The sequence below is a fragment of the Etheostoma cragini genome, chromosome 13 (assembly GCF_013103735.1).
Source record: "Etheostoma cragini isolate CJK2018 chromosome 13, CSU_Ecrag_1.0, whole genome shotgun sequence".
NCBI lineage: Eukaryota > Metazoa > Chordata > Actinopteri > Perciformes > Percidae > Etheostoma > Etheostoma cragini.
The window spans coordinates 23,160,566-23,186,450 of NC_048419.1; the positions used below are offsets into that span (position 1 = coordinate 23,160,566).

The window sequence follows — 25,885 nt, forward strand, 5'->3', positions numbered from 1 at the left end:
GTGCACTCGCGGGTTGTGACAGGTGAGCGCGCGCAGCTGCCTGGTTGCTCTCTGCGTTTGACAGATGGAGTTGGTTTGACTTGGAGTCAGGGCTGAAACGTTTGGTTAAAACAGGAAGAAATTGACGTCTTTTTTTATCTGCAATGAGAGGTGAACAGGCTGAAAATGGAGAAAACTCAACGACCTCGGTGAGCGCAAAGGATGATGGAACCGGTATTAACATAACAAGTGACATGTTTGCATGGGAATGGTCGAGGAACTAACACTAACACTAACCCCTCTGTTGTGCGAAGCCCAAACCTGTTGTCTACTAAAAATTATGGTTTGTATCATCGTTTTAGCTAACCACTGGGTAGAAAAGAAAACCTTCAAGCATTATAATAATTTTTAATTTGGACGTCTGGATTCGGCACACGTCGTATGTCAATATAATTAAAACTTTGGATATGAATTGGGCTACTTGGCCCACAATCGTATTTTAATGATGTGGCTGAATAGCTAGCTAACTGTTAAACACAAGCCAAAATCAAATGTAGCTTTTGCATATTTGCTCACTAAATCTCTGGTAATTGGTAGTCTAGTCTCATAGGGCGCAGGCCTATCAGTGCCATATTAAATTCAATATTCTACAAATACATGCTACAAAAGATTGTATTCTCTTTGACCATAATATTGTAGAGTTTAGCATTTCAACTTTCCAGTAGGTATATGGCTCTGTCGCCGGCTATTGCTTTTTAGGCCGTACAGTTGCTATTCCAGCAGACAGTAGGCTACATTAACACAAACGTCTAATGATGTAATGTACTACAGGTAAAATGTTCACATTCAGAAGAACTTCTGTGGTGTTGTTATTCTGTTTGTTTGTTTCTGGACATATGAAGTGTGTGTGTGTGTGTGTGTGTGTGTGTGTGTGTGTGTGTGTGTGTGTGTGTGTGTGTGTGTGTGTGTGTGTGTGTGTGTGTGTGTGTGTGTGTGCGCGCGCGCAAAAGAAAGAGAGAGAGAGAGGTCTGGTGGTATGGTGAGTGGAATGATAAACAGAAGCCCATGCTATCCATGTCAGAAGCCTAAAATAGAGGCTAACCAAGGGTCTGAGATAGCCCCTAGACTCCATATAAGTCTGGTCAGCATGCTTGTGTGTGTGTGTGTGTGTGTGATTTGTGTGTGTGTGTGTGACACAGGGAGAGACACCCTGACATGTCCACCTGCTATTGGGGCTTTATATAGTGCCTCTGACTCAGAAGACTTATATTGTTTATTTTTATTATCTATGAAGTCAAAACATATGACATGAGCGTGTGTGTTAACACAGTTTTGGAGAATGGGATGTTTGGTAGAGTGGCACACAATTGGTTGCCTCAATACATTTTGTAAGTTTACTTTAAAGGAAACAGTTGGCTAAAATTTGTTTATTCAAAATGTCTCCTCCACGAAGGGTACACTTGTTAAAAAAAGAAGGAGACAATTCATAGTTAGGAGGGCAGGGGGCCAAATGGGCCCCAATTTCTTCCCAACAACAGTACGTGGTGCAGTCAATGTGTTGGTTAACACAAGGGTTAAACACCGGCAGCACTGGCTAGTTCAACCATTTGAAATAGTAAAGCTACCTTTTATGGAAAAGCAGTGGAAGAAAAATGGGACAAATTGCCAAAAAAATATGCAAAAAAATATATATATGTACACACACACACAATATATATATATATATATATATATCCAGTACCCAATATATAGCCCACTTATGGTCCAGTTTTGCCCATTTGGTCAGCCCAAATTGGAGTAAAATACCAGTCCATCACTAACTGAAACTATGCGATTGCTGCCAAGAACACCTTGGCTGACACCCTGCATGAAGGATCATAAGCTTAAGCTTAACTAATGTTTTCCCTTTGTCCAATCCTTTCCCTCAGCAGAGTAAAATCCTGATGAACCAGCTAATGGAGATCACTGGCATCCAGGACCCGGAGATTCTCTACAGAGCCTTGAATGTAAGACCTGAGAACTCATCGTCAGCTTTTAGGATCCCTGATATTGTGTGATAAAAGAGAAAGGATGATGGCTCCCTTGTGTGTATAATGAGGTTATTTTTGCCACAATGCAAGCCAGTGAATAACCTTTATAAAGCAAGTGGAACATAATTACAACCTTGTGATTTTCCAAATACTAAACGCTACAACCATTTTAAGATAGACAATTGTGTCATTACACTGTTTCAAAATGAGCAAAAGGCATTTTTGGTGGATCTGTTTGCTATAAATATGCTAAAAGATTACATATTGTAACTAAGATTATTTACAGCATACTGGTTAACATCCAAACCCAATTTAGTTTAGTTGCAGTTGGACCGTAACAAGACCTATCCTTTACTTCCTACCTTGAGGTAGTGAAACATGTTTACAAGACATTTGGGAAATTATGTATTAGAGTAATCAGATCGATCAGAGCACGGAAACGCAGTAAAGTTTGCTTTAATCAAAATGGCTAAGGATGCATCTGTAGCAATGCTCTGTGAAGCTCTAAAGCTCAATAATCGATTGATCTTTGCAACTCTGATTCGTACAAAATGTTATGGGAATCCAGAAACATTCTGCTAGTTGGTTACAAACATAGCCCTTGCTGTTCTTGTGTAATTAATGTTAAAGGAACACACTTTGATTACATTAAAAGCACCCCCCGGCTGCCTTGTTTCCAGTCCAGCACACCGCTTATATATTGAAGCACAACTGCAAACAAAACAATCCCTAGGAGCTTGAGTTAACCGGAACCTCATAAAAGTGATAATTGACTAACAGTACCATAAACAGTCTGGCTGACTGTGGTGCAGGCATCGTCCAACCTGTTGTACCAGGGGCAGACAGAGAACCAGCAGGAAGGAGGGGCACAAGCTCTAAGAAGAAGAACTAGACATGTTTGCCTACTGCTGGCTGCAAACACAAACAAGGATTATTTTTCGTCTGTTACCTTAATAAATCAGCTTTTTGCAAGTACATTTTTGTATTATGCATTGTTTTCATTGACAAACTATGTGGCCATTATTTTCTCCATTCATCAATTAGTTGTTTGGACTAAAAAATGATGATTAGTCGTTCCCAAATCCCAAGATGACTTCCTCAAATGTCTTGTTTTGTCCACCAATCCAAACTTTTCAGTTTACTGTCACAGAGGAGTAAAACCTGAAAATGTTAAAATTTTAGAAGCTGGAATCAGAGATTTTTTTAAACTTTGTTTTTTAATAAATAATGACTCAAACTAATTAACCGATTATCAAAATAATTGGCGATTAATTTAATAGTAGAAAACTAATCGTGAAAAAAATAATTTCTAGATCCACAACCTTTGCTATATTTAGTTTTGTTTGTATTTCATATGTGTTTGTTTCATACTTGTGGTCTATGCTATTGCTAAATTTAATGCTGAATGCCTGCCCTTATCTTGTCCTTGTTCCCTGTATTTAAGGCCAGTCAGGGTGACGTGGGACATGCTGTTGGACTGCTGACATCCCAGTCTGCAGAGGTTCAGGATCCTGGAGAGCCACAGGAGTCAGGGACCTCCGCAGAGGCCTGGAAGGGTCAGAAAGGTACACTGGCAGCAAAAGAAGCGTGCACAAAATTCTTTAGTGTCAAATAATTGCCATAATTAAAACACGATCATTTGTTTAAAGAAATACAAACCAGCCAGAGCGTTTTTCCCTATCCCAGAATAGATAAGCGGTATAGCCAGACCATACTTCAGTGCTGACACACGCTATGGAGAAAGGTCTGGCAATACGAGACTTGTATGTTAGTAATGAAAGTATTGTTATAGAGACAGAACGCATCGCGTCATACTCTGAAAGCGTAGTGTCAAGAGCCCAAAGTCTTCCCATTCTCCCTGCTGCTTCCTCACGTCAGAATGTAGACAAGGAAGAGTAGATTTAGTAAACAGCAGAAAAGAATCATTATGTTACAAAGACCTATGCAATCTGTTACGCCACATATGTGAAAATTAAACTTGAAACTGCATAACTACACCCTGAAGAAGGCCGTTTCTGCGTGGGTTGTTACTCAGCTCTATTTTAGCATACACGTACTAATAATTTCCAACATGGAATAATCCCCATCTAAAAAAGGCTTTTTTAACATTCTGCCAGAAGAGTCCTTTTCTTCTATTTTTGAACATTTGTGTTCCCTTCCAAGAAGCAACTTCATTATTTGCTTAAACTTTTGAGCCCTCCAGACCTTTTCTTTTCTGATTGAACTAGAATTGTGGGTTGTTGGTTGACACTTTGTTGTTTCTTCAGGACTTCCTAAAGATGAACTGCAGACCGCCATAGAACTCAGCCTACAGGAATCCCACAATGCCCAGGAAGAGGAGAGAGAATTTAATAGGTAAAAGAGAACCTGCTTTTTATAAAACCCTTCTTTGTTACTGGTGACTGTGATTAAGTTGTTTTTTTATTTACCGCTGACTGACATGGAGACTAGTATGAAATTGGAAACTGTGAATGTGGACACTTCTTCTTCTCAAATTTTTTTTTCATCCAATACTTTTGTTTTGTGGTCAAATAGCTTGGAACTTTTGACATTCTCATCAGCTGTACTTTGTGTTTTGTGCTAATAAGAAAATGTTACGCATGAAAACACACTAAACTGGGACGGCGTTGTTGATAATCATTACCTGCTAAAGATCAACATGTAAACATCTTAATTATGAAGTAACCATACCAGGTATTTGCTTCTGTCTTGCAATACAGTTTGTTTTTTCCTGAGAGACTTTAAATGGATTTTACCTTTCACCTATAAAGGTCTTATTAATCAACCTTTACACAGGACAGGGAGTCTAACTACGTTAACCTGTGTTTAACACAGTTGTCAGTTCAATGCTTTGAAATGGGTAATTTAATGTCCTGCAGGGCTCTGGAGGCCAGCGCAGAGGAGAATGCAGCGAGAATGAAGAGGAAGAGATGTGAAGCCCATAGTGAGATGTGCAGCCCTGCGGACTGGATCCGGCAGGACGACTGGCCCGTGGGCATTCGCAATGTTGGCAACACCTGCTGGTTCAGTGCTGTCATCCAGGTGAGGATCAGTGTGGGATTTGTTACATCGAAGTGATGAGGATGTACAAGTTTTGACACATAAGGACACAGGACTACATGTTTTCTTGCTTTCCTTTTTCTTTTCTTCTTCTTACCTCTGTGCATAGTCTCGCATTGCCAGACCTTCCTCTATAGCTCAGTGGAGAAGGGTCTGGCTAGCCCACACAGCATTCCGGGATGGGAGAAAAACTTCCTCTGGTTTATTGGCATTTCTTTAAACCAATCACAATCGCCTTGGCCATGGTGCCGCTGCAAAATAGCCTCAGGAAGGAACTTGTTTTGGTGGAACATGTTAGCTGTCTGGATTTGACCCTGCAGAGATCTGAGGAGCAGTCAACTACAGTCCAGCACAAATCCACTGGAGTTTAAAATTACAACACAAAAAAAGAGGAAGATAACGGACATCCGGCCGGAACAACGTGTATATAGACTACTCTCTGCATAATAGTAGTAGTGATCTTTAATGTGGGATGGGCAATCTTGAATGTATGACACTTGAATAAAAGTATTCTTAAAACAGCTGCTCAGTGCACACCTAGCATATAGTTTGTGAAGTGCACTAAGCTCTGTCTAAATGTCCACCTGTTCTAACAGTGTCCCACATCCTTTGCTGCTAAAACTTTAAATAGCCATTGCACTTCGCTCAAGAAATATTTATAGACTTGAGTTCCCCTTGCAATAACTCTAACTTTAGTCTATCAGAGGTGTCGTACCTTGTATTCAGTCATCAAAGGTTTGCAGGTTTTTGGCTTTCACTAATTTCTGTGACATAATTCCAACTGTTTCCACTTTAAAATAAGTGCACGTGTGGTTAATTTATAAGTAAACTCATGTATTTTTGTTAACCTTCTTTTAAATGATATCCCCCATGTGTTCAGTACCAGACATGTTTTTAAACAGCAGGAACACTGTGACAACAGAGAGAGCTCTCTTTCATCTCACATTTTCACTGACTCTACACCATCTTAACAGAATTATTAGAAACATCAGGAAGAATAGAAAAAGGTGTGGGCAGATTCCTGCTAAATGAGTACATGCAGTTTCTCTCTGTGCTGCTAACTCTATTACAGGTCCATTCCAGACTGAATTTAGTCAGGCCTAAGCTATCAGGTGGCCCGGCTGAAACTGGAGCCTTCATTGAGATGGGCAGGCTGTGTGGAAGCTGTGTGGATAATTAAATAGCGAGTGATGTGATGATGGATCGAGCCGTGGACTTCCTAGTATGAGCCTGAAATGGACAAGAGAGGAGACGCTTTTTGTTTGTCTCTGTTGAACTCCAATATGTCTCAACACCGATTTTTAAGTCAAACCCCTGAAGGACAGGGGTTATTATCTGGGAATAGAAATGGGGGGGAATGCAGTGTTGTTTGCATACAAATGGGGTTCAAATGATACCCTTTGGTTTTTTCATTTTTTCATTCTCGTGTAGATACATTTTGTTACCATTGAACTGATTGTTGTAGATTCAATAGAGCCTGACTCTTGATAAAGCAGCCGCCCCTTAAAAAGTAATTATGCTATCAGATTGAGGCTGAGTGACCACACAATTCAGTTGTCAGCTCATGTTCCCTCTATTATCCTTTTGTGGTATAATTTACTGTAAAACGGAGATAGGCTGTAATAGAATTTCCTCAAATGGAAATATATATCAAGATATTCATACGCTCCACACATGACACATAAGAATAGCTTGACTGATACTAATGCATTTAGTTTATCATGGGACAAACAAGCAGCTTATAACAAAGTGTGCTCAAGTATTATGTGTCAAATGAAATAAGAAGATTTTTTTCAAAGGTTGCTGAGACACTATTATTTGTTATATCCCTGAAAGTAATACAAATATTTTTTATTTTGTTTTATGAATTATATTTAATATATAAATAATTATAATTTAGATAATTCAGCAAATCGGTAAGATAATTTTGATCAAGTTGCAACCACCACTGCTGAGTGGTGAAGTCAATGAAGACCTTCCTCCATAGCGCTGTGAAGGATGGTCTCGCTAATCCACACAGCATTTCAGTATGGGAGAAAAACATGCTCTGGTTTATTGGCATTTCTTTAAACCAATCACAGTCGTCTTGGGCTAGCTGTCTGGATTTACCATAGAATGTATATATATTGATAGATTATTAATAGATATTAATATTAACGGTCAATGGATTTACCCTGCAGAGTTTCAAGGAGCAGTTAACTATAATCCTCATAAATCCACCGCAGTTTAAATGTCAACAAAAAGGAAGACCAAGCCAACGGATGTTCAGCCTAAATGAGTAAAATTGTAAGTTTTTTAGAAATGGCGATAGGTATAAACCGAGCCCTGGATATACTGCTCTGCCTTTGAGAAAAGGAAAGCCAGTCTGGTAACATCCCCTTCAGATTCAGATAATAGTTTAAGGGGACCATTAAGGTCTATATAACAGCATCCAACCATGTCACGAGACCTTTAAAAGATGATTTATAATGCCAAAAATTATTATTTTAATAGCTTATTAGTCTATGCATTAAAAAGGTATGTATAAAGGCTTTAGGCTGCCCACACATTAATGGAGGCCCAGTTTAATATGCAACTTTATTTTATATAATATATGTAGCAGGGGTTCCCCGCTAAGTCTCTTTTTCAGTTAAGGGCTCCTTGGTTTAAAAAACGTTGAAGACCCCTGCCATAGGATATTAGCTAAAATTATAAAAATATAGACAAATATTGGAATTAGACAATTATGTAGTAATTTTGGGAGGCCTATGCATGACGACTGTAATCATGATCTGGCACCTGGTGATCTCCTGCATCTGACCTGGACCGGAGGGCTTTAATGGTCCTTGTTTTGTTGTTTGTGTCTTGTCACAGTCACTGTTCCACCTGCCCGTTTTCAGGAGGCTGGTTCTTAACTACCATCTGTCTGAGAGAATACTGGAGAAGTGTAAGAGCCACTCTGTGAGTAAACAACTGCCACACGTGTGTTTGCGTAATTTCAGTTGTGCAGATTCATTTTTTCTAATTCATACTAGGGCTGCACAATATATCACTTTTGGTTTTTTATCGTCACCCTAATATCAACTGGCGCAATAAACACATTGCGAAAGCCTGCAACATGTTACGAAAATCACTCAGAGATCTTTTTTGTTGTGTGTTGACAACTTTAAGGGTTAGGATTAGGGTTGGTGTTCAACTCAATGTGCAATTTGTTCAACAAAAGCAATGCTGTGTTTTCCTTTCATTTCTTTTATATTCAACAAGCAATTGTTTGTGATTTACCAGAATACTGAAAGCAGCAGAAAAGCAGAACTGAGTACACTTTAATATTTGTTTATTTATTGCAGGTAATATTTTTATCACATAGCACATTTTTCTCATATTGTGCAGCCCTAATATCTTCACATAAAGGAGAGATGTGATAGAGCTGTGGGGATTTTCTGTTGACATAAAGTTGAAGTTTGACTCTGAGCTTGTGTTAACAGGACAAGAGGAACATAGCTTTCATGCAGGAGCTGCGCTGTTTGTTTGCTCTCATGGTGGGCTCCACTCGCAGGTTCGTGGATCCCTCTGCTGCAGTGGAGTTACTGCGAGACGCCTTCAGGACCAGCGAGGCCCAACAGGTACATTACGTTTCGGTCTCAAGACAAAAATCTTAATTTCAAGGTCCGCTTAAAGTTTAGAGGTCTCCCGTTTGTCAACAAGGCTGGCTTGTTTGCCAGAGTACATATCTAGCAACATGAAATAGCAACATGAAATCAATGACTGTTTATGTAACTATTGGTTTTGTCTGTTTTCTGTTTCGTTGTATGTCAAAAACTAAATTACACAGACAGAAAAAAAAACATGAAACAAGAAGCATTTCATCATACACATGCATAAATTAAAAAAAACATGAAATATGCTGTATGGCCAATACCATAGTGCATCCTTTTTAAATTCTTTTAAAGAGACACAAATGCCTCTTTTTAAGAGAATAGATGCTGTATTATCATTTACATATATTTCTTTAGATACTTAACATGATAAAATTGTATCACGCATTTGGGATTTTTTATGTATTAAGTGTTTTATTGGTTGTGGTGTCTTTTTATTGGACCATGAGTTCTATTGTTATTATTATTATCATTATTATTATTAGTAGTAGTAGTAGTAGTAGTAGTAGTAGTAGTATTAAGGTCAAGACTGACTATAGGTGACTTTATTGATTCTTTGACCCTGACTCTATCCTTTACAACTATTGCAACTACACAGCTTATCTAATCTTATTGTTTCTAATTTTACAGGATGTCAGTGAGTTCTCCCACAAACTGCTTGACTGGCTGGAGGATGCATTTCAGCTGGCTGCCAAAGAGTTAGTTATATGTCAATGTCATCCATATGCATGGACTATTCTTCTTTTTTCTTTGTTTTCTAAATTGCATAAATTTAATGTTAATGTGTTTTGACTTTCAGTAACGTGGAAGACAAACAAAAAAACCCCATGGTTCAGCTTTTCTATGGCACCTTTGTGACAGAAAGAAGACACGAGGGTAGGAGTTTTGTAGGAGTTTTTGTCACGGTGACAATCAGTAAGAATTCTGTTCTCAATCACTCACATCTGTGTAACTCTGCTTAGGTAAGACTTTGTGTAATATCGAGCAGTTTGGCCAGTACCCCCTGCAAGTCAACGGCTTCAACAACCTGGACGAATGCCTAGAAGGTGCCATGGTTGAGAAGGAGATTGAGTCACTACATTCAGATCACAGCGTCACACTTGGCCGTGAGGTAAAAAATTTCATCAACTGACACTTCAATAAGACTTCTATGTATACGGTATTTCCAGTATTTTGATGCTTTGCTAAGACCGTCATATTTTCTCTTGGTTGCAGAGATGGTTCAAAAAGTTACCACCAGTCTTGACATTTGAACTGTCTAGATTTGAATTCAACACCCAGCTCGGTCGTCCTGAAAAGATACACAAGAAACTGGAGTTCTCACAAATCATTTATATGGACAGGTGAGCTTTGTACAGTTAACAACAATCATAGATGTGCAGTACAGTAGGCATGGGGATAACTTTAAAGGACACATGTCTGCAGGATTTTCTCACAAAAGTTTGCATCCAGAGCAATCAGGGTACTGCAGATGTTTAGAGGTGGGGGTCAAAAAAATCTAAAATCGTATGTATCATTATTTATTTTTTTGCAAAAGATTTTTTTTTAATGATTATTTTCCCTATAATCATTATTCTTTCTTTATTTTGCCAATGATTCAACAAAATATTTTCTGTTCATACAGTACCGCTGACGGCAACTACTTCATTCACGTTTCCGGCAAAACAAAACAAAAGCATGAAAAATGCATGTTATGTGCTTCTTTATTTAATAAATTTAAAAATGTCTGACATCTTAGAAAACTATTGGTTTTTGGAACGGTCTTGGAGGCTGTGGCTCAGTGGTAGAGCGGTTGCCTGCCAATCGAAAGGTTGCTGGTTTGATCCCCGCCCCTGCAGTCATTGTCGAAGTGTCCTTGGGCAAGACACTGAACCCTGAGTTGCCCCCGGTGCTGCGCATCGGAGTGTGAATGTTTCCTGTAGATGTAAAAGCGCTTTGAGCAGTTGTTAAGACTGGAAAAGCGCTATATAAATACAGCACATTTACATCTTGTGATATTTTGTATCTACAAGTGTATTATACCACACATGCCTTTGGTGTAGGAAATCTGGGTTCAATTCCCACTGTGATACATCAACCAATGTTTCCCTGAGCAAGACACTTAACCTCTAGTTGCTCCAGAGAATGTGCAACCCCTGAAATATCGTAATTGTATGTCACTTTGCATAAAAGCGTCAGCTAAATGACATGTAATGAAAAGAAAATTGCAATACTCAATCCTATTGAATAGCAATACTTCTAGAATTGCAATAAGTGAAAACCACAATGCAAATCGAATCGGCACCCTTTTATCGAGGGACAAAACCAATTTGTCCCAGCCCTACTAATGTAGAAAGGAAGAAAAATCCATGCTGTTTTATGTCTATTAAGATATTTTCACAATTATTTCACGCATGTTCTGATTTTTCTGTGTACAGATATCTTCACAAAAACATAGAACAGACTCATGAGAGGAGAGGGGAAGTGAAAAAACTCAAGGAGCAACTTGCAGCCCTCCAACAGAAACTTGAGTGGTAAGTTGCGTCTTAAAGCTGAGATACTATTCCACTTTATGGGAACAAATTGTGTGCTTATTGTGTCCTGGCTCTATTCACAGCTACAAAAACTATGGCTCTGGACCTACCAAGTACCCTCTGGCTGATATGCTGCAGTTTGTGCTGGAGTTTGCTACCACCAAGCCTTCGAGTGTGTCCCCAGCTGAAGATCTGAGACCAGCTTCTCCGACTCTTGCCAACCCCCCTCTCAGTGAACAAGACTCCAAAGACAGCAGGTAGGGTACACCGAGGACCAGAGACCTGTACCAGGCAGTGGCCAGTCATCAAGCACAATAAGAAATTGTCTTCAGACTTTTAGTTGCACACCATAAACCGAACAGGATGTGATGCATCGTGATATCGATTGAAATTGCTGACAGGATCATCCAAATTGAATCGTGAGACCAGTGAAGATTTACACCCCTAGTCTTATTAGAGCTAAAAAAAGAACACTCACTGATGACACAGGTTCCTTCATCAAAAAAACTAACATTACACCATTCTGTTTGTGCAATACGGAACATATTTGACAGACCTTCAACATGTCTTTGATGCTTTTCTTGCTACCCTCAGAGAATCTGAAGACCCAGATTCATCAGAGGGCCTTGTTTCCAGTTGCCAGCGGACCCCTATATACAAGCCCTTTACACAGTGCAGACCCCCCCTCGACTGCCCACCCCACCCAGCCCCACACAGCATCACTGAAGAAGAGCTGCACTTTGTTAAGACATGCCTACAGCGATGGAGGACCGAAGTAGAGAACGATATAAATGGTAATCTTATAATACAATGTGTAGACTTATATTGCTTTTAACACAGGTCTGTAGAAGTCTTGATGTGCTTTAGCGATCATAGCATTATGGGCTCTGACAAATGTGTTGATAAGAGCAGTGAGAGCGATCTAAAATAATGAAGTTGTGCCTTGTAAAACCAATAATAATAAGTAAGTTGAAATGCGCTCAAATGCTGCAGAGAGCTGTGGGGGACTGCAGAATAGGGTGATAATAACTGTGTTGTCTGTGTTTTTGTCACTTTGAGTGACGCATTATGCATTACACGCAGAAATGGTAAATCTTGACACTGAAATTGCAGTGAGCTCCTGACAAAGGCACGACCTCTGCTGCAATTCTTCTCCTAAGTGTTCACACCAACAACAACCAAAAAAACTGATATATATATATATATATATATATATATATATATATATATATATATATATATATATATATATATATATAAAAGTTGTGCCAGGGAGGAAGAAATCTGAGTGTGACTTGGGAAAATAGCACTTCTGTGGCACAAAGCTACACACCTGCACGAAGAAAGAGCTCAATATCTCTCTCAGCTGATTTTAACTCCTGCAAGTGCCAAGCATTAGATTACATATATGTGAATTGTTGATTCATATTCCTCTGAATTGAACCCTGCTCACCCAAACCTTCCCAATAGGAGGGAAAGCAAATATAATGTAGCAAATTTCATCCACAAGGCAATCCAAAGTGCTTTACATAACACATTAAAGAGTAATTAAAAACAATTAGACAATCATTGGAGGGAATGTAAAAACAGCTCAAATAGAGGAGAACAAGATGAAGTACAAGAATGAAAGTGAGTGTAAAAAAGCAGTGTAAAAAATTAACAATTATTGTCAAAAAGCAGTATCAAAAAGTCTTAAGCCTCGATTTAAAAACACTAAGAATTTTCTGGGAGTTTGTTCCAGATATGTAGAGTATAAAAACTGAACGCTGCTACTCCATGTTTAGATCCGACTGTGGGGACAGAAAGAAGAGCTGACCCAGACCACTTGGGAGGTCTGGATGGTTCATAATATAGCAGCAGATTAGAAATGTATTTTTAATGTAATTATTCTAAACCATTCAGTGCTTTAAACAGTAGTAATAGTATTTGAAAATCAATATTTTGAAAGACAGGAAGCCAGTGTAAAAACCAGCGATGCGATCCACGTTCCTGTATTAGTGATAATTCAAGCAGCAGCATTCTGAATCACCTCCAGCTATCTAATTAATCTGATAAATAATAGGTAAAAGAAAAAGAAAAACATAAACATTATTGATTTTCCCTTTGCTGTAGGTACACTGTGTTAATTTCTGCTGTCTCTCTGTTTTTTGTTTTGTGTCTTTGTGTGTGTGTGTGTGTGTGTGTGTGTGTGTGTGTGTGTGTGTGTGTGTGTGTGTGTGTTTGTGTTTGTGTTTGTGTCCGTCAGAGCTAAAGGCCAGCATTGATAGGCTCACTCAGATGCTGGAGGGCATGTACTCAGACAACAGTCTCTGCCAGGTAAGACTTACAGTACATTCCTAATTCACTCTTATAAACAGCAATTCAATCACATGTTTACATCTAACGCTGCAGAAAGTGCACTGGGTTTGGGCAGATTAGATGAAACTTTATCGATCTCCATGGAGAAACAGAAAACAAATGTAATGTAAACAAGTCAACAGAATACAAATAACAGCAGACCAGATGAGTGTCTGTGGCTGAGGTGGTCGAGCGGTTGTTTACTAATCGGATGGTCAGTGAATTGCTCCCAATGTGCGAATCCATGAATGCTTATCTGATAACCACCTTGAGCAATTCTTCAGACTAGAAAATGTGCTATACATGAATGTTATTCTGCAGTCAGTCTCGTTAACTTAAATTAATTTTTGATCCAAAAAGTCCATCCATTCCATATGTTTTGATCCATTCACTCTACTCTTATAAAGGCACCCTACAGGCTCCATGCAGTCCTTGTTCATGAAGGCCAGGCGTCAGCAGGCCATTACTGGGCCTACATCTACGACCATGCCAACCAGCGCTGGATGAAGTACAATGACATAAGCATCACTGAGTCATCATGGGAGGAGCTGGAGCGAGACTCATTTGGGGGCATGACCAACGCCAGTGCATACTGCCTGATGTACATCGATGACAGGCTACCCCAGCTCATTTCAGGTGAAGCTCTATGTGTGTGTTTCAGTTTTTCCATTTGATTTGATCAGATTAGATTAATTTAGGATAATACTCAAGAGGGTATCGGATTATACTGCATAGATATCTCAATATCAGTGGCTATCAATGTGTTTTTGTCCGTCATGATGGACCAGTGTCCACAAAAAAGCATTAATAAACAATGTTCTTCTTTTTGAGCAAGAAACATGATTTAGCATGTAAGGTAGTTAAAACAACACATCAATATAAAGGTTAATATAATTAAAGAAAACCCACTCTATATAAATAAAGATTTACAGTTACTGTTTTTTAAAGGTCCCATGACATGGTGCTATTTGGATGCTTTTAAATAACCTTACTTGTCCCCTAATACTGTATCTGTAGTCTCTTTTATATAGACCTTAGTAGGGCTGTAATCTTCCAGTCAACTAGTCAATTTATTGGGCAATACAAAAATGTCACAACTTCAGTCGAACAAGATTTTCTTTGGTTGATTACAGCCCTAGACCTTAGTGGTCCCCTAATACTGTATCTGAAGTCTCTTTTACATAGACCTTAGTGGTCCCCTAATACTGTATCTGAAGTCTCTTTCCAAAATTCCGCCTTGGTGCAGAATTACAGTCACTAAAGCCAGTCCAAAAATGAGCTTTCCTTAGGATGTGCCATTTCTGAGTCTGTAGCTTTTGATGAGCGAGGGGGGGGCAAAGTGGAGGCTGGGGTTGTGGCCTTGACCAACTGCCACCTTGCTTGTTTGAAAGTCATGATGTCTCTCTCTCTCTCTCGCTCATGGGTGGGCCAAATTCTCTGCGCAGGCTAAAAGGGGAGGTAACTTTGCCCTTTATGACCTCATAAGCGTCAAGATTCCAGATCTGCCCATTTGAGCTTTCCTTTTCTTAAAGGCAGAAGCAGGATACCCAGGGCTCGGTTTACACCTATCGCCATTTAAAGCCACTAAGGGACCATAGGCAGGCTGGGATAACGCATTTTACATGTTAAAAAACCTCATAGAGTGACATTTTCATGCCATGGGACCTTTAATGTAGCTCTTACTCTAACCTGGTATGGAGAGCGAGGCTGTTTCGTAATCTTAGAAACTAGAACAGTAAAAGAAGATATTTTAAGTAAATATTTAGGACAGTACCCGTTAGTACAGTAGCATACTGTACTGCAATAATTCCAATTAACTAATTTTACTGTCAGTAAATGGGTTCTATTGTGTAAGCGTATTAACGGACACTACCCCACATCCACTCAGAAGCCACAGATGATGAGACAGGCCAGGTGCTGAATGGCATGGACTCGCTGCCATCCATCCTCAGACGCTACGTCCATGAGGACAACCGCTGGTTCCAGCAGGAGCTCAGTGAATGGGAGGAGCAGTTCTGCCAGACCGCAGCTCCACAGGGAGAGTCTACAGCCGCTGCAGAGGCCACAAACCTCAGTCCAGACAATATACACCCAACACCAGTTGAGCCAGCGCCCCAGTCAGGACCATCCACTGAGGAACTGGAGCAGGGAGCTTCTTCAGAGCCACAACCAGACCCAGAGGCAGAGAAGGATCCTGAGCCAGATCCCAGAGAGAAGCCTGAAGGTCTGTAGTAGTGACTGGAGAAAAGGGAATGGGGCAATGTTTTAATAAGCCTTAACCAGCCATTGTGTATTATTGTGTATAAAAAACAATCTGGGGCAGCACTTTTCAAATCAGAGGCTGCAGATTTATCAACATATCTATCTTGCTGCCTTCAGATGGCTGCAAGGATTTCAGTTGACTGAAGGATAAACTTTTCATACAGTATGAAGCAGCTGTGGGCAACATATACTGTAAGAATTACTTAAATTGATTACATTTCTCCAGACCTCTGTTAGGTATATAAGACATATGTCTGGCTGCACAGGATTGTGATGAAAACGTTTTATATGATGAGAGAGATGGAATTGTTTTATTATTGCTTGTCATTTTTATTGAGGCCTTATACTAACTGATGAGGTAGCCTTTATACAGTGAAACAAATAAGTATTTGAACACCCTGCTATTTTGCCAGTTCTCCCATTTAGAAATCATCAATCACAATTTCAGACCAGCATGGTGTTCAAATACTTATTTTTCTCACTGTATATCCTGCAAGTAAAAGTAATTACTGAACAGTACTTTTCATCATATATTTTTTTTTTGACCCCAGAAGAACCAAGAAGGTTAACACCACCACCACAGAGCCCTGGCATCCATCCAGAGGACACCAGCAGTGCAGCAGTCACTGAAACCCTGGGACCCAGCCAGAGCTCCGCCTCAACTGAGAAGGAGCTTCAGAGTCAGGTGGGCACATCTGTGACACCCCCTTCCCCCCCTCCCCCTCTTTAGAATATGGGTCAGATATTCTAGACCACAAAAATAAAGTAAGTTCATCTGGGTCAAGGATCTCGTTTCTCTACTTAACATAGCCATGGAGATCCAGTCTTTATGTCAGGCGGGGTGGAGAGAAACGCACAGATAAACTAAAGGTAAGCAGTAATCACAGCTATCAACTCATTTGCTATAGTATTAAGTTTCTTTCTTCCACATGAGGAATTCTAAGTAATGACAACAAAGCTGTCAGTGCATCCACATGATACGAGCCTTCTGTGATCTCTGCATCACCCCTACCCCTTGGCAATGGCTTGAATATAACGGATGTTCATTATTATCAAAAGGTTAGGCACTAAAGCTTTAATAGTCAGTAGCTTGTTCAGAAGCATGTCATATCATTTTCACTTTATCACGTTCAGTTTCTGTTCTGGTCACACTACTGGAAAACACGGGGGGCCCTGATAGCTCACCTGGTTGAGCATGGTTGAGTTGCTGCGTCATTCCCCCTCTTTCTCCACTTTCATATCATATAAAGACCTAAAATGCCACAAATTAAACATGAAAAATATAATTTTATTTTTATATATATTTATATATATATATATATATATATATATTTGTTTTTTTTTTAATTTTATTATTATTTAATTTTATTGCAAGATTAAAGTTCTTTTTGGCCTAGCAAACATTGTAGTTTTTTTCACATGCTGTTGCAACAACTAGTAACATTAGAAAAACTACAACACCACACCGGATCTAGCTAGACTGGAAACAAAACAACAGACCCGCCGCACTCTTGTTTGGGCTTGAAGGCGGCCAAAGAGTAGTAACGTTACGTTGTGAGTGGATGGTGAGTGCGAGACGCTGAAATGGACGCCAATAAGGTTCTGAATGTAAAGTTTACTTTTTAAAAGTTGCCAAATAAATCCACAAGACCAAAGGGATCTGTGTGTTTTGTTGTTGTGAACTGAGTTATCATCACAGCACGTCCAGTCTGAAATACCATTTGATGGTCAAGCACGCAGCTGATGTGAATTCTCCGCTCCTTCGTCAAAGGATCTTTTTAGCCTTTTATTGATGGACAGTGTTACATTGTGTGAGAGATTTTTTGCTCCAAGTGTGAATGACTGCTCCAAGTGAGAATGTTACGTGTAAAATTGAACACTACAGAAAGAGCATTAACATAAGTAAAAATAATGGGAAATCTTGGGACATTTAGATTAGATAAAAATGTGCAATTATTTGCCCGTTAACAGTGACATTAATGAAATTATAACGATTAAATATTTGAATCGTTTGACATCAATAATATATGTATGTGTGTGTGTGTGTGTGTGTGTGTGTGTGTGTGTGTGTGTTTGTGTGTGTGTGTGTACTAGAAACACCAGTGCAGTCCAATACCAGTTCAATCAGTACCCCTGTCAACAGATACTGATTATAAGCTTCTTAAATATAATATTTATTCCAAGATGTACCTGCCTAAATGGCATTAAATAAACAGATAACTTTATTAAGGTAGTAATTTCAAACCATTGCATTACCACTGGTCGACACATTGATTTGTCACATGTAAGTTAATATTACTCCTTAAGTGTATTTCCAAATGTATTCAGCTGCAACCCACCTGCCTTCATATAATAAGGCTAACCTTTCACTGGATACAAGCAGCTATTTTGAATTTCCTTCACTCCCTGAGCCAATTTGTTGACTGTTGAAGTGTGTGTGGGGGGGGGGGGGGGGGGGGGGGGGGGGGGGGGGGTGCATAGAGGCAGACTATTCAAAGCCCTAAACAGAATAAGTGGATATATATTCAGTATATAGTGGGTGGATAGAAGCCATAGTAATGTGCATTATGTCAAATCTTTCTGTCAGCCTCCTGGCCCTGAAGCAGAGCTTTGCAACCCCGCACCATCCGACCCTTCTGTGGAGAAGGACAACACACAGGCGGCAGGCCTCGGCCCTCAAGCTGAAGGCGAGTCAGAGGCTTCCAGAGAAGCTCTTGAACATGAAGCAAAGCTGGACGATGAGCAGCAGCAGCAGGAGGTCCCGGACCGACAGCAACCGACTGAGAACGAGGTCTCGGAGGTGGAGATCCCCAATGTGGGCCGGATCATGGTGAGAGCTGATGCAGACGGATACAATGAAGAGGTAAGAACGTGTCACAATGTGATATGAATTCAGTAGCTTATAACACATAGCAAAGTCATTTAAACCTAAGTTGGAGACTCCAAATATACATTAAAATGGGGAAGAATTGAGGATAAGTGTATTGCATTAAAGGAGTAAAATACATCGCTGCATTAAGATATATTAACATACTGTATCTGATGTTTTCTGATGTATATGACACCATCAAATGGATAAATACTGTAGGTAATCAGTTCCAAATTTCGCCATCTTTGTCCTCCAGTTTTTCTGAGCTTGACCACTGAAACACAGAATTTATAAGGAAAGCCTATGTGTGGGCTTAAGTTCTTCCAAGTGCTCATATACTGCTTTTTGGGACACATTTAAGCTGTTTTGCAGTTTTAATTTCTTACTTTAAGAACGTTTTCCACCGCTGCCACAACAACCACCAGTCTGATTTGAGCAGAAATCATGTAATTGCTACATCTCAGTATGTGGGAATGGGATGAATTTTTTCAGCGGTTTGCTAGCCAGTTGATGTTAAAATCTCTTGTTTCCTCCTATTTCATAGATGATGTTGACTCCAGCTATGCAGGGCGTCATTCTAGCCATCGCCAAGGCCAGACAAACCTTTGATAAGGAAGGCCCTGAGGCTGGCCTCATCAAGGTATGGTCCTCACTTCATAAAAAACAATGAATTTATCTTATTTTCTGGAATTGTTTTGCCAGCCAACATAAACTATTTACATTGCTAAATTAAATTGCTTATTTCAAATATAGGAGCAAAATTTTCTCTCACTATGTAAAGGGATTTTAATGTGCCCTCTCTGTATGTGATACGATTTGTTTTAATGTACCCTTTTTGATCACAGATATTGCACATGCAAAAAAAAAGACACGTTTCTGCTTTTTTTGCACACAAAAACGGAGATGATAAAGTATTTTCTTTTCTGTTCTATTCGTCTCTTCCCAATATATTTATTAGAACCAAGACATAAACACAAAAACACCCAAATGTAATATGGGACCTGTTGGCTACAAATTTATTTATTCATCAGCATTTAACATATACTGTCTACTGTAACAATTAGTGTTAATTATTAGAGGTTCAGAAGCGTTTGTCTGGTTTTAAGCCCCCAACGTCTCCCTCCAGTCAGCGCTGCCTGAAAGGCATTAGAATTTGGCAATGGTTATGTTAAGGTTGAGGTTAAGGTTAGGTGCCTTGAAGTCAATGGTTGCAGCGCTGTCTGGAGGGAGACGTTGGGGGCTTTAAACACCATTGAGCATCAGAAGCATCCCGAAGATTTTCTTCTATTAATGATATAGAACAGATTATTTTATAAACTGTTCCAAATGTATGAAGGTTAAAGTCAATAACAAGATGAGCATTTTAACCTTGTCTTTTGATTCCTAAAATCCAATAATCCCCCCATTTTGATCAGAACAAAGAAATTACTTTAATACTAGAAAATATGACAAATTGTGTTCTAGTATCTAAGTTAAAAAAAAATCCATTTGCTCTCCTCAGGGGATACTTGGGTTGATACTTTAAGACAAACGTCAAATTTACTTCAACTATAAATCACTTTTTCTATGTATTGTTGATGAGATTGTCAACTTTAGTAACCAGTTATGAATGAAGAATACAAAAAGAAAGAAAGCATTATCCCTTAACCTCTTGTAATACGATTAGTTGTTGTATGAGTAATTCTTGGATCAGTCACTGTGACGTTGCATCAACAAAAAAACATCTATCTGTTGCATGTAGCCAGCTACCATCACTGGCTTGTTTAGATATGATTAAAACAGCTATGTTTCCCCTTGTTCCCACAGGCTTTCCACGAGGAGTATTCCCGCTTGTATGAGCTCTCCAAGGAGGAGACCACACCCCAAGAGGACGCTCGTCTGCAGCACGCTCTCGTCTACTTCTTCCAGAACAAGGCACCCAAACGCATTATTGAGAGGACGCTGCTGGAGCAGTTTACCGACCGCAACCTGAGCTTCGATGAGAGGTACACACAGATGACAAATGGCTTCTTGATGAGTCTCAGACATTAGTCTACATTGGTTTTTAAAAGATAAAAACATTAATACAAATAGACTTTTGTCACAATTTAGGATGAAACTGACATTATAAAAGAAAATGGATCACAAACCCCAAGATCAAGGATAAGCCTCTTTTAGACATTATAATACATTATTATGATAAAACAATATATGAGGAATTAGAGGACATAATCAGTTAATTTGTCAGAAAAGAGATATTTGAGAAGGGTTCAGTTGAGTTGGTTGTTTATGTACAATGTGGACACATAAGAGAAGTAAGTAAGTAACTAAGGCTTTTCTCAGAGCAGCAACATTTCGTAGACTAAGTAATACAGTAGACAAGGGGTCTTCAACGTATTTAAACCAAGGACCCCTTAACCAAAAGAGAGATGGAGCATTAAATATATTTTCTAAAATAAAGTTTAAATGAGGCCTTCAATAACATGTAGGGTGACCTAAAGCCATATACATACCTTTTTGCATAGAATACTAAGCTATTCAAATTGTTGCCATAATTTTATAAAACGTGTTTTAATGTTAAACATGGCTTTAGTGACTACCTTGACTATAGGCCAGTGAGCCTGTCATCAGAGGGGGATTTATTTTTGCTCTTAAGATGTCATTATCCCCCCCATGCATTGACTCTGAGGACACCCTAGGGTTCCTGAAGTTGACCATACAGCGTGCCTGTTCCGCCATCTAGTGTCCAGGGTGGAGACCTGCAGTACGGTGTGAATGTTCCTGTATCAATCCTTTTTATAAAATGAAAAGCATTACTTGTGTCGTTTTTGTGCATGCAGAGCCATCAGTATCATGAGGGAAGCCCGAACCAAGCTACGCCTCATCAAGCCAGAGGACATGGATATGGATGAGTATTTGGTGAGCTTCCTTTTCTGACTTATTTTCAGGGATGCAATACATACGTGTGTTGGAGGTTAACTGGTCCCATCTTTGTAATAATTTCGCTGTGAATGAATCTCTCTGCTGCCAAATATCAATCTAGAATTGTATTTAGCTCAGTTAGGTAATGAAAACACATTTTTCAGAGACGTTAGAGTGAAAAATTGTTACAGCGGACTTTCATGTTAAAATGTTACAGGTTGGCGGGACGGTCTGAAGGTTTTGCACGGTCTTTCACTGTACATTTTGTTGGTAAATGTGAGATATTTCACACACATCTCATCTTCATAGCAGAAACAAGAAAATGAATTTGGCGACGTACCTGTTTTACGTCAACCCGTTCTAGTAACTCATCGAAAATATGTACTGAAGTAGAAGTGGAAGTCGTAAAACATGAACTGTGTAGACACTAGTTTGACAATTGGAGTCTTTAACAGTTTCTTATTACAAGAATATAAACTTATCATCAGACGTATCTCTATTACAATGATAAGTGAGATCCAAACAGCACATGACGTTCCTGTTGGTTGTCGTTTGTGCTTTTCACAGCAGTGGCATGATGACTACAGGCTGTTCCGAACGGTGTTTGTCTACCTGCTGACTGGACTGGAGCACTACCAGCATGGGAAGTAGGTGTTGAACGTTCACCACTACACCGCCTGGCCAGCATGTGTTGTTTCACTTCCTGCAGATCAGTATCAACCTGTTTGTTCCATCCATGTGTCGCACCAAAAAAGTCTCAGTTTCATCATAAGATTCAGAAAGGAAAAGTTACAATAATCATCACTGCACAGACAACATAGAGAAGATGTCCTTACACCTCATACGAAAACAAGTAACAAGTAAACAATATTACAGAAAAATCTAGTTTAGGGGTAATGAATTTCAGCTGGTCCAGTAAGGAAGAAAAGGCCTCTTTTATTAGTGACATTGTTTAAAAAGCAAAGGAGCAGTTACATTTTGTATTCAATTTGTAAATACTTTGACTTCATTGCAACATACTTACACGTGCATACCATTCTGACTGGATTAAACATCTGTGTTAAAAATTATGATGATTGGTTTACATACCAATAAAGGCCAAAGTGTGATAGCATTTTTTTGTAGAGAATTACATGGTGGTTGTTGTGTGTGTGTGTGTGTGTGTGTGTCAGGATGCGGGAGGCACTGATATTCCTGGCTCATGCGTACGAGACTAACCTCACCCTGCTGAAGAACGGAGAGAAACGTGGCATAGACAAGTCTCTTATTGCCGTTTACAGAAGGAAATGTCTCACTGTGAGTAAAGCCGCTCTTTCTGTCAGTGTGTGTGACTACAGTACATCATTTTGTACTGTTATGACAGCACTGAGCTCACTCATTCTGCATTGTTAGAATAAAAAATAAAAAGGTTGTGTCTAAAAAAAGTTACAATATGAAAATGGGACTTTCCATGGCAGTCTGCCCTTGTAATTTGATAGTTCTTGTATGCAAGTAGACATTTTGGCCCATGCTTGAGGAAATTTCAGAATCATAGAAGTCGTCCTTTGGGAACTATCACTGTCCATGTGACATTTCATGACATATGGCCAATAGTTTCTAACACATCTTACTCTGCAACAACAGACCAACATTGCTATAATTAGGCCGTGTCACTAACAGGACTAATGTTTAGATCAAAAGCACTTGGCCAAGTGACCTACTAACAGTCTTAGTAGTTCATACATGACTATGACGTTAAAATTCAAAGTTCAATATTGACCCTGGAACTATTAGTTGAGTAAACATCCTTTCCACAAATTCCATTTAGTGGCTTTTCTGGAGCCTTCGATCACATGAACTTAAAGGAATAGTTTGGATCTTTTGAAGTTGGGCCAATATGGGGGTGTGCTAAGTGCCTTCTACTCTAAGTTATACACTCACTATGAATGAGTACCTCATACAACCCCACCTTAATTATTCTGAAGGATGCCTTAAAGCCTTCAGATCAATAAAAATGTAATTTTCCTGAAATGCTTTATGGGCACAGTGTTGCAAAGTGATCAAACACATAGGAGGTACAGAGGAAACTTTGTGGCAATAACTTTTACTCTTTTCTCCATCCTCCTAATCCTCCTCCTCTCAACATGCATCACACAGACATTGAATGAAAGTGCATCGCGGCTGTTTTGCAGCGGTGAGGAGACCAATGTGGAGGAGGGCATCGCCATTATGGACGAGGCCGTCATCCCCTGCCTTCACCTGATGAGTCGGGACTCAGCTTTATCCCATGAGGACCGGGACGCCATGGAGAGCATCCGCAGCCACTGGTGCTGCTGCCTGGGCCAGGACATGGATGGTAAATGAAGTTGAATAAGGGCTGGGTAATATATCAAGATTATATAGAAATTGTGGTATGAGGGTGGATATTGTCTTAAATTTTGGATTATTGTAATATTGCAATATGGCATAAGTGGTGATTTGGTTTTAAAGGCTACATTACGGTTGATAAAAGTTATGTCATTCCTGAAGAAACCAGGCTGTTCTATTATTTGCCTTTACCCACTTAGTCATTTTATCCACATTATTAACAATATTCAACCCTACAATATCGTCACATTATCACCATTGATGTATTTGGTCAAGCATATCATGATATTAGATTTTCTCCATATCGCCAAGTTCTAAGTTAAATGAAGGCATCTGCATAGCTTATGAAAATCCTCTAATTGTTGTCAAAGTGTTCCAACCCTGATGGCACCAATTTTCTAAATTAATTTAATCACAATAATTAAGATACTGGAGCAGTAATATTAGAGCAGTCAAATTGAGACATACACCGATACTAACACTAACTAATTGAACTAAAATGCTGAAAAACTAACCCCCCACTTCATCGGCTCTCCCTTTGTTTTCAGACTCATTGCAGGTGAAGCTGGGGGAGTTTCTGCCCCGGGTTCTGGACGGATCAGCTGAGACAGTAGTTCTTAAAGACCCACCCAAAGTCCATGTCAACCAGGCCCACGACCTGTGCAGTCGCCTGGCCGCTATCATGGAGTCCATCCACAGCACCTCGATAGTAATTGTTAAGTAACGCCCTGAATGAAACCCCCAAATACCTCCTTGAAGTGTGCATCTGGCCTACAAGCAACTCGGCCAATAGCTTCTTCTGTGCTGACAGACTGTGGGGTTAAGACAGCGTGTAGTTTTCAACAAGCCAAATTATAAATTTCATTTTTTGGCCTGTTTACTACTGCACATGCATATCATTTTGATGGTTTAACATAGAAAGCTGTAAGCCGTATTTAGGGTTAGATAGATAAGGGATTGGGCAGGGTTGTCATTACATGAATACATGCTCATTACAACAGCATTACCATGTCACCCAAAAGCTTCTGGAAAAGCTTCCATTACATGCCTTCTGCTCTGCCTGCCCACCAGCATCAGAAACCCCCAGTTTGCTGAAAAAATACTAACAGTGTTTAAAAATCATATTTGCCCTTAAGCATTAGCACGTTCTGCAAAAGGGGCCCAAGCGGTAGCAGCCCACTGTAAAAAAGAAAAGTTCTTCCATGACACGCAAAACAATAGTTTTTTGGTTTACCAGATATCAATTTACATCTAAAAACATGTTTTAGATCTTCTGCCTCCATATCTCTTTGACTTGAGTACAGCCTCTAGGTACCATCTCCAAAGAGAAATTACTTACTGTCAAGGCCAGTTCTGGTACTAGTGGCTCAGATCTTTTTCCTAAAAACTGTAGAGAGACTGTAAAGGTTTTCAAGCTGTAACCAGATTATCGTCGACCAAACAGCCAGAACAAACGTCATCAGTTGGAAAACAGGGAAGCTATGACCTACGATTCCTACTCTGAATATGCTTTATTGGCTGGCAAACGCGTTAACGTGAAACCTGGAAACAACTGACTGTCCCTCAAACTCTGCAGGAAGGGACTGACTGGATTGGTAGGATTTGTTGTTTTGTTGCTAAGCAGTGTGAACGCACAAAAGGCCTTTATACAGGGCTAAACGAAAAAACACTAGATTTGTACTGCACAGTAACAAATGCTTCGTTAAATGTACGTTTTATATGACTTTGTATTTTTCCAAAACTGGAAATTTTACATGCATGCGAAGCTAGAAAAAAAGATAGATATACACAGTACTATTATGCATAAACATTTAAATGGTGTCCGAGATTCAATGCAGTATCATGAATGAATCCCCTAAATCAGGATTTGGAGCTACTCTAACAGCCAGTTCTGGCTGCTTTTTCATGTGTACTCTGTGACGATGCTCAATAAATGTTTTAGATACTCTGTGT

General features: G+C 39.5%; 1 protein-coding gene across 3 annotated transcripts; it reads left to right on the forward strand.

Moving 5' to 3' along the window:
* On the forward strand, positions 1-25,885 carry usp28 (ubiquitin specific peptidase 28). Of its 3 annotated transcripts, none has more exons than XM_034889031.1 (26): positions 1-188; positions 1,908-1,985; positions 3,454-3,574; positions 4,277-4,364; positions 4,889-5,051; positions 7,923-8,009; positions 8,534-8,671; positions 9,335-9,402; positions 9,504-9,580; positions 9,667-9,815; positions 9,920-10,047; positions 11,122-11,217; positions 11,301-11,474; positions 11,812-12,011; positions 13,463-13,533; positions 13,962-14,190; positions 15,443-15,778; positions 16,368-16,501; positions 18,404-18,679; positions 19,230-19,325; positions 20,492-20,670; positions 21,505-21,583; positions 22,154-22,233; positions 22,759-22,882; positions 23,723-23,921; positions 24,481-25,885. In XM_034889031.1, exons 1-26 carry the CDS (start codon positions 144-146, stop codon positions 24,654-24,656), a joined length of 3,591 nt encoding a protein of 1,196 aa, XP_034744922.1. In that variant the 5' UTR covers positions 1-143; the 3' UTR covers positions 24,657-25,885. The 3 variants fall into 3 exon arrangements, with proteins under 3 accessions (XP_034744922.1, XP_034744925.1, XP_034744923.1); XM_034889034.1 differs by having other exon boundaries at positions 15,446-15,778; XM_034889032.1 differs by having other exon boundaries at positions 3-188; positions 1,911-1,985.